This window comes from Trachinotus anak, unplaced genomic scaffold, assembly GCF_046630095.1.
Source record: "Trachinotus anak isolate AG129_WGS33_773 ecotype Australia unplaced genomic scaffold, CSIRO_AGI_Tana_v1 ptg000013l, whole genome shotgun sequence".
In the NCBI taxonomy this organism is placed as follows: Eukaryota; Metazoa; Chordata; class Actinopteri; order Carangiformes; family Carangidae; genus Trachinotus; species Trachinotus anak.
Genome location: NW_027273864.1, coordinates 5,998,246 through 6,007,740, shown reverse-complemented (window position 1 = coordinate 6,007,740; position 9,495 = coordinate 5,998,246). Strand labels below are relative to the sequence as shown.

Here is a 9,495-nt window from a genome sequence, read left to right as displayed (position 1 = left end):
TTCCCACTGCTGTGCCTTGTCTGCTGCTGAACAGGCAGTGACCTCACGGCGCCATATTAAAATACTCCCTCCTCTTTGCCTGTGAGATCGTAGCTTAGCAGCAGCAGCTAGCCACCAGTCTACTTTTTACATCCACAGGACTGACAGAGGGCAACGACGTGATGGAAATTGACTCGCTTCAAGAGGCGCTCCGAGGTTACTTTAGTTTATTTTGATAGTTTTTGTGTTCATTGAGAGCATGTGTTATACGTGTGCTTCCGTAATTGTTATATGATAAAAATTAAACGGATTTTAGCTTACAGGCTAGTATCGCTAGCTAGTTAGCTAGCTACCGTTAGCGAACGCTAACATTACAAGCGGTTTCACGGAAATGGTTTGCTGTCTGTTCAATACGTTAGCCAGGCAAGAAACCTAACCAAAAGATGATAGTTTTCGCTGTTCCCTCTTCCCTACATTTATGTCTTTGTTCTCGGTATTTGACAGTCTTATGACTTATATCTTTGGCTGAGATTAAGTAATTGGTTACTGTCACCGGCTCTTGGTAGACTGTGTGCCGGCTATGCTGTTGCGGCTAACCTGACATGCTAGACAGTGTGCTGACCTGAAGCTAGTTATAGTTAGCTAGCAAGCGACCTAGCTAGATTTTTAGCAACACTAGCCCGCTATGTTATGTAAATAGCTAACGTTAATGACACAGTGTTAGTTGTCTTCTGCCCAAGTCTTATCAGAGACCTGCTAACAATCCTCGTTTAGTTGGTTAAAGCAGGTCACCACTGCAGGTACTCAGAACATCAAGGTTTTACAGCACAGTTATCCAAACTGTTGGTTAACCTAGATCACATCAAAGCCTGTTGATCTCTGATCAACAGATCTGTGTTTATTCACCCCGTTGTTTATTTTCTCTTCCCAGATTTTGACAAGAAAGCAAAGAAGGAGGCATGTCCTCTTCTGGAACAGTTTCTATGTCATGTTGCCAAGACAGGAGAGACAATGTAAGTGAACGTTGCAGGGCCTGATAAAATGCCCTCCTTAGTACTACTACTATTCTTACTACTACAATACACATACACATGCTAACAAATAAACACGTTTTATTTCATCTGGTAGACAAATTCAAAGTGATTTTAAATATTTTTATACCTTCATAGTTGAATGCTCTATGAATATTTGTATATATCATTAACTGAAGTAGCTTTTTTTCTTAATATGTCGGTAATAATGCTAGTGGAACAGTATTTTCATTGCTCTTTTTTAAAATAATGTTTGGTGTTGCATCTAAGCACATATGCTTTTCTCAGATTTTTCATGTCCCCGTTTTTCCTGTATTCTAATATTCTTGCTTACTTTAAATGTGTTGAACCTTATGTGCTTACCATTTTTTTCTAGGGTTCAGTGGTCTCAATTTAAGAACTACTTCCTGTTTAAATTGGAGAAGGTGATGGATGACTTCAGGGCCTCGGCGCCTGAGCAAAGAGGTCCTGCAAATCCCAACGTGGAGTCAATTCCATTTGAAGATATGAAGGAGAGAATTCTGAAGATTGTGAAGGGATACAATGGGTAGGTGCCCAAATAACATAGTACATTCACACACTCAATGGATAGCTCGCTCTATTTGCTACACAGACATCTGTAGTCTACAATATAATTGTTAAGGAGTTTTCATCGTGTATTATGATTACAAAATTCTATATATTTGCTTCTACAACTACTTTGTTGTATTTGTGACAGTTGTGCTGTTTTTTTAAGGTTTTTCACGGTGTCCTTAATTTGCAAGCTCTAGCCACATTGGTGACATCCTTATAATCTGTATTTATTAGGTGAGGCTTGAGTTATGTAGTCTCTTTCGTTCTGTGTGCTATAAAGACAACGGTCTCTTTATATCCATTACATACACACAAAATTGGCACTGGAAGAGGTTTATGCCTCTCCCCACACAAAAGCTGAGGTCCAAAAAAAAAAAAAAAAAAAAAATTTATAGGAAAATGTGTTTACCTGTACATGTTCACCATGCTTACGAACATTTTGGAGGTAGTTCCCCTACCTCTAAAATGGATTGGTGATGCAGATGGTGGGATGGTGAAGACTGTAGAAAGTGAGTCATCACAATTAAATGCAAACATTCACTTGGTGAAATGATTTCAGGTTGAGCATTTTCAGCACATTTTAATAATCCTAGATAATACAAATACCTGTATGATTTTGGTCACTATAATCATGATGTTAACTTTTATACCGTTTCATCTCTGAGTACTGAATATACCTAGTCCTTTTCACGTCATCCATGTTCACTAGGCTATCTGATTAAATCATTATTAATGGTTGTAGAAGTCCAAGATAACATCAAATAGAATTACAGTATTGCAGAGCAGTGTGTCAATACTCTTTAATAATATCCTCTAATACTATGCATATATTACAAAATTTGGTTTTGGCAATACACTGCAGTGGCTGCTGCACGCACTCTGTCTTCTCCAGTCAGGTTAATGAGGGCTTTGCAGTGACAGTTAAAGGGGAAGCATGACACTTGCCAAAGTGCCACATTTTCAAATTGATTGTAATTATAAGTTTTAGGAGTCTGATTACTTTTTTGCATATGCGATTTTCAGCTTTTGTTTGCACTGACACTTTTAGTATGGATTCTACATAGAGGAAATAAGGATGGATGTAGCCTCTGTGACGTCACCCATAGGTTTTATGAAGAGCGGTTTTGAAGCTCAGAATGGGCAGCTCGCCATCTGTCGTCATCTTGCCAGTGCCTGACTTTGTGAAACTCACAGCTAATCCAAAAATGGGTAAAGAGTCGGTGCATGTGTGGAGCCGAGACTTCAGTGGCAAGCATACTCTCACTCGCAGTGGCAGGCCCTCAATTATGCAGAAGTTTAAACCTTAATGAAATTTAAATGGATGAGTTATATAAAAATTAGCCCCCTGTACAGTTACCACAGAGGGGCAATTAGCTAAAGAGACGAAAACCTTTTTTTTTGTACCAGGCTGCAAACAGGTTTGTTTCTGCTGTAAAGTTGGGCATCTTAAAAGGGGCTGGCATTTGGAGCCAGCCACAAGCGGCCATTTGAAGAAGTTTTTGGCACTTCTGGAAGTTGCCGTTTGGGATCCTTTGCACCATTTTATAAATGAGACCCTTGGGCTTTGTCCAGAGTCACTCCAAATTAACTATGTAGTGCAGTATATTTACCCCATTTTATTTGAGTGTCCAAAATTCTTTGTAGACTGTATGCCCTGCATTGTTGCCAAAAAAAAACCCAAATTAATTTAAGACACCAATTAGGAGATCATGCTGTCTGTGACATCATCATGGGATCACGGGCAGCAACATCCAGATGTGGTATGTCCAATCCTATTCCAGTCGGATTGAAATCTATTTCGCCTGAATTTACATCTTTCATTAACATACATTTTCCCCACAGTTTGCATGTTACTGTCAGGTGTAAACTGGTGACTGACTTTGATCTGGCTTTCTCCTCTTATCCACAAGTGACATGATCCCTTTCTCAGTTCCTTACACACCTTCAAAAGCAGTTTGTTGGTTTTCAGGAAAATTAAAAATATCGTTAGATTTAAGATAGAGGCAGCAGGGATTGGAGGTGTGGTTGGGCTTGTGAATAATCTGTAAATCTTAACCACGTTTTGCAAGTAAGGAACACAGAGGATAACGGCTCTCAGTTCAGGTGTAACAATGCTGACATGTTTACTGTTAATCTAGAGAATGATAGGCTCCATTAATGTCTCCTCACTGATCAGTTTTGCTTGTGGAAAACATACCAGTAAGCCACACAGACATTCTACTGAAAAATGGAAAAATCTGTCTGTCCTTCGATTTTCTCGACAACTACTCAGTCTAATCAGTTTCAAACTTTGCGGACCAAAGGAAATGCAGTGTCGACTGTTAAGTCTTTTGTATGAGCAATTTCAACAGAGGTACCTTCATTTATTTCAAACGGCACTTGTTACCAATGACATCATCAAATATCACGCTCTAATTCCACTGTCTATCCCTCTACAAAAATGAAGCCAAAATATCCCGGATAGGGGTGCTGCCATCTTGTGCGTGCTGGTGACATCATTCATCAGTCTGCGCAGTAGTGAGAAGGAAGTGGAGCCACTGTATCAACTTCCCTCCAATACACCTGCCTGACCAGTTGCAAGTCAATCGCAGCTGTCAATCATGGTGTCGCACCTCTTTATATAGCATCAAATAACTAATAAATAAACCTAGAATATACATAGAATAAGACTAAAATATAAAAAATTTAGAATAAAATAATCAAGAGTATATACAAAATAAATTAGAGTGTGTGTGCAACGTGTGAGAACTGCATGAGAGATGTACAGTCTGGTGATGTGTAGTCAATCAGGTCTGCTGGAGTGATATAGATTGTGGAGTCTGACTGCAGCAGATCAGTAACATTCCTTCACACACTATGGGTGGAGCTTCCTGTTGCTGTAGGTCCTACCATTTACTTTTGACCAAATAAAAGTTAAAACAGATTGTCAGTGCATTTTTAAAAAATAGAAGATCACCTGAATGACACATTTCTGCTGCACCTTTCTTTATAGAATCCCATTCACAATCCAGCGCTTGTGCGAGCTGCTCACAGAACCGAAGAGGAACTACACAGGAACAGATAAGTTTCTTCGGGGGGTGGAGAAGGTATGTCTAAGCAGTGTAGATTATGTTTTTTTTCCTCCTTTCTTATGTCATTTACTTAACACCTTCTGTCACTCATTTGGCAATTCTTGTTTCCCTCTAGAATGTAATGGTGGTAAGCTGTGTACATCCAACCTCAGAGTAAGTGTCACGATAGAATGAAGCACTTTTGAAGATAACTAAATAACTTTAATATGGAATATGTAAAATATCATTTCTACTGGATTCAAAGTTCTCTTTTTGTTTTTCTAAACACTACTTGCGCAGGAAAAATGGATGCAGTGCCATCAATAGAATGAATGGAGTTATGCTTCCTGGGAACACATCTGCCTTTACAGAGAGGTTGTGTTGCGGACAGATTTGGTCCTTGTTTCTATAATTTATAAGTTAATGATATTGGATAATATTTTTATTATTTTATAAAAATGCGTTTTTTCTTTCCTGTGGTATTTGTCTTGGATGTCTATTAGGAAAGTGAACGGTCCAGGAACTCCTCGGCCGCTGAATCGGCCGAAGGTGTCTCTGGCCAACTCACTAGCAGCTAATGGTCTGCCAGACAGCACAGACAACAAAGACCTCAACACAGAGCAAGAAGGCGACAAAGACTCCAGGTATGTTAAACCACAACTCTTCAGCAAATCTGATATTTGTGTTCAACACAAATAAACCCATTGGAATCACATCTGTATCTGCTGTTTCTTCTTTCTTTGTCAGTGAGGTTTCGGCGTCGGGAAGCTCCCTGGGGAGCTCGTTGAAGAACAAACACCCAGACGCAGAAGAGGACATGGAAGCTGACCAGCAGGAGGTGAAGAGACTTAAGTTCAGCAAGGATGACGAGGAAGAAGAGGATGAGGAGGATGAAGAGGAAGACCAGGATGTTGACACACTGAGGCCTTCACATGCCACCTGCCTCTCAAAGGAGGCAGAAGCCATGGTCCAAGAGGAAGAGGAGGAGGAGGAGGAGAAGGTCGCGTACTGCAAGGAGAATGAAGCTTCAAGCAGTGCTGCTGCCCCTGAAGACCAAGGCAGGGTTTTTTTTAAAAAAAAAAACATGTGTTGTCTGTAATTGGTTGTTGGACTGTGCAGTGCTGAGGTGAAATAATCTTCCGTGAAGCTACACAGTCTCGAAAAGTTGCATTAACACAGGTAGATTAAAAAAACGGAGCAATACTCTAGTTGCACTGGCTCCATATTATTTGGTCATGCTGAACCAAATACAGTGCACAGGTAGACAAAGATTACAGGGACATGGACCCAGTTATTTTCGGTGGTAGATCCTTGGGGGGGTATCTCTCAAAGCAGTTGTCAAATGCTGACAAATCAAAGCAGAAGTGCTCAAATGTAGTACAGTGTATATAGTAGTAACAGAAACATCTCCAGAAAACCAGGGTAGACAGGAATGTGTACAGTTAAAGATAAAAGTAGATCTGCATATTTGTGGGTTGGAAAGATCTGTTACGGCATTCCTGCACCTTTGAATAACAAGTAAACAAATCTGAGTGTCTAAACAGAGAGCGAGCAGACAGGCACGCAGGCAGGAGAGAAGCCACTCCTGGCAGATCATCACACAAGGCGATGGTCCTTTTAACCTCATTATTGCAAAAAGCGGCACCACACCTATCCAGGAACACATTAAAAGCTCAACATTGTAAATTCATGAGGTTATTATAAAGAGCAGCTCTACATGTGATTTTAAAAAAGAGCAGAGAAATGTGCTTCTGGTGTGTACAGCCTACTACTACCACTACTGCTACTACATAACTACTGCTTACGTGACACACTTGTTCCGTTGTCTGACAAAAGAAACAGAAAAACATGTAAATGAGAACAGCTTTATTGCAAAGTCATCTGTATTAGAATACTGTATATGTAAGCACAGAGAGCAGGAGAGAAGCAAATGGATAAAGGATGAGGATGTAGTTTACAATGGTTCCGCAATGGTTTTCAACTACATCCTCAATTTCACACATTGTAGTCCAGGTGTAAGTTATCAGATTGTTGTGGTAACATTTCACATAGACAAGGTGTTGAGTGTGAGTGATCCGATCACAAGTGGACAGCTCCAAGTACAGGTGTGAAAGCACCCAGGATGCATTTGTGATCCAGTCACTCAGACCACATTCGGAGGGCAGGTCTGGGCCACATGTGGCCACACAGTTTTAGCAGTGTGAATGCAAATGCATCCTGGCCACAGAGAAGGACCGTCTACTGACGTCCTCTGCCATAGTCTTATTAGTCCTGTCACAGTTTCCTAATGAACCGAAAATATTTTACCATTTCACTGTAGAGCTGTGAGCACTGATTCACTGAGCGCGCTCTCTCTCTTTTACACGCTTGCTCTCTCTCACTCACACACAAATACAGAGGCACATTGACAACAGACCTGTCTGTCACACTGGATAAAAAACAACACATACCTGCATATTTGCATATGAGGCGAGGAAGTGAGATCCAATCACAAGTGGTCACTGGGGTTGCATGTTGAGATGCCCATTAAAGCCAGGTGTGAACAGATGTACTGAGAGCTGTCCACTTGTGATGGGATCAGTGAAGACGCATGTTAATACCAGGTCTGAACAGGGCCTCAGAGCTCCTAGCTGAAGTTTAGGGAAGGTTCATTTCAACCAGTGCTTTCAGTGTTTGATGTGATTTGCTTTTACATTAATATGGTTGACCAGTTTCAACTGATATTGTATTGAGTGAATCTGCAAAAATTAGCCACGTAGAAATATTAAAGCCTAATGTGAGCGGTCGTCATACTGAGACGTTAGATGTAAAGAGGTGTATTACAAAACTTCTCTAAGGTAAATTTAATCTTCAGGCTTCTCTGCTGTAATGAAGTGAAACGAATCAATTTTGTAAGATAATCTGAGTGAATGTGACAAGTTTTGTTGAATGACAAATTTAGTAGTGTGAGAAGTTTCCTTCCTGTTAAGAGGACAAACACACCAGTCATTCACCTGTCTGTAAGGATCAGAGTAAATGCCCTAAAACACTTAAAACTCTGTGTATTTTAACTTCTTTCCACTTTTTCCTCTACAGAACCAACAAGCAGCACACAGGCTGAGGTGTGTGCAGGCTCAGTTCCAGAGGCGGAGCAGGCTGAGAGAGAGGTGCCGTGTGGCTCCCAGGAGGAGGGCAGCGACATGGATCAGACAGAGCAGCAGGCGCCTGCAGGCGTCTTGGAGAGCCCCGAGACCAGCAGGGACAGTGAGGAGAGCAACAGTGACCCAGTCAGCAGCAGTAGTAGCAGCAGTGGCAGCAGCTGTAGCATAGAGGATAGTGCAGAAGTGGCCAGAGAAGACGTAGCTCTTGCTCCCTCCAGCAGTACAACTGAACCTCCTACAGAGGGCGCCATGGAAAGTGCCATCTTGAACACTGGGGCCACTGAGGAGCCTATGGAGCAGGACTAGACTGAAGGCCCCCCTGCAGCCATGTGTGACCATAAACCAGCTTGTCCTTGAATCCAGCTTGACTGTCACTGGGATTGAGGATAACTGCACCTCGTGCACAAGATGAACGCCTCGTCCCGCTTTTGGACACTCCTCCAAAATGGCTACTTGGCATTGATGTGGGCATACAGATAAATTTTCATTTGATTTTTTTTTTTTTTCTTTTTAACTGGAATATTTTATTGATCCTGTATTTTTAAGTTTCCCTTAAATGGGGTTGGTTTCAACAGCCTTGAGTTTGTTGGCTGTTTGTTTTCCTCTTTTTCTTTTTTGCAGTCTCTGGGGTTGTTGAGTGCTGTGGTGATCTGGTTCTTTTCTTATGCCACTCTCTCCAAACATTTGGACACTGGTCATTGGTGGTCTAGGTTTTGTACCCTTTAAGCCCAGTGGACCACACTACCAGGGCCAGAGCAGAGCCGTTCCAGCCATTGTTCAAATACGAGCTACTACCACCATTTCTGTTCCTGACTGAAGCTCACTCATTAGTCAGGCAATGAGCTGAACGAAACACCCCACCACTGCTATGTTGTAACCCCACCAAGCTCCACCAGGCTGTTGATTAACATGTATCATTTTAAAATTTACATCTCCATCCTTGTGAGATGGGAGACTATTTCTTTCCATTGTGTCTTTATTTTATTTTAGCCATATTTTTGCTAAGATACACTACCAATCCCACTGAACAATACTATGACATGCTACCTTGTAGAGGCGTCCTCTGTAAAATGATATATTTTGGATGCATAAAACCACCATAATTTATATGATCATTTCAATTCAACAACTTATTTTGGAGTATGTTTTTGTTCTGTCTGCCAGTTGTAGTTTCCAAAACCAGCTGTAAGTACAAAGATGACCTCTGCTTTCTTTGTATCGTGATGTCACCATGTTGTTTCACCGACCGATATCCAGAGCAGTTTCTGGTTCCAGTTCTACACCTGTTTCTGCAGCTGTACTTTTTGATATTTAGAATTTTAAATTTCTGTAAAGTAGATTTTTGTAGATTGTAATACAGTATGTGTTCACTGCCTTTGTGAAACCATATATAATTGTATAATTTCTGTGTATACTCTGAATGCTTTTGCTTTCAATGCGGTATTCAGAATCAGCAATAAATGTTAACATTTTTATGCGTGGTGGGCTTTCTTACTTGCAGACAGCAGCTCATTTATTCTGTTCACTGTGTGCATTTCTAATGTCGTCTTTGAACATGTTGATACAGTACTTGTCTGCAGTGGTCCAGCAGAGCAGTTTCACAGCAGACATTTCGACTTGCAAAGCACAGGTGTAATTAATAACTTTTTAATTATGGTTTTAATCCATCAAGGCTGCCTCACTGGAACAGCCACTGGGACCCATTCGTGTTGTTAATAACAC

General features: G+C 41.0%; 1 protein-coding gene across 1 annotated transcript; it reads left to right on the top strand.

Annotated features, from left to right (window-relative positions):
* Window positions 1-38: 38 nt before the first annotated feature.
* On the top strand, window positions 39-9,248 carry ppp4r2b (protein phosphatase 4, regulatory subunit 2b). Its single transcript, XM_071494467.1, has 9 exons — window positions 39-195; window positions 911-992; window positions 1,387-1,557; window positions 4,576-4,669; window positions 4,770-4,807; window positions 4,934-5,008; window positions 5,137-5,277; window positions 5,381-5,691; window positions 7,709-9,248. The coding sequence occupies exons 1-9, from the start codon at window positions 162-164 to the stop codon at window positions 8,077-8,079; spliced, it is 1,317 nt and encodes a 438-aa protein (XP_071350568.1). The 5' UTR covers window positions 39-161; the 3' UTR covers window positions 8,080-9,248.
* Window positions 9,249-9,495: the final 247 nt, after the last annotated feature.

Bases quoted from the DNA above. Each gene is read 5' to 3' on its own strand.
- ppp4r2b (XM_071494467.1), top strand. From the start codon at position 162: ATGGAAATTGACTCGCTTCAAGAGGCGCTCCGAG. The intron at 4,670-4,769 runs GTATGTCTAAGC...GTTTCCCTCTAG, and splicing joins TTCTTCGGGGGGTGGAGAAG to AATGTAATGGTGGTAAGCTG. The intron at 5,009-5,136 runs GTTGTGTTGCGG...GATGTCTATTAG, and splicing joins ACATCTGCCTTTACAGAGAG to GAAAGTGAACGGTCCAGGAA.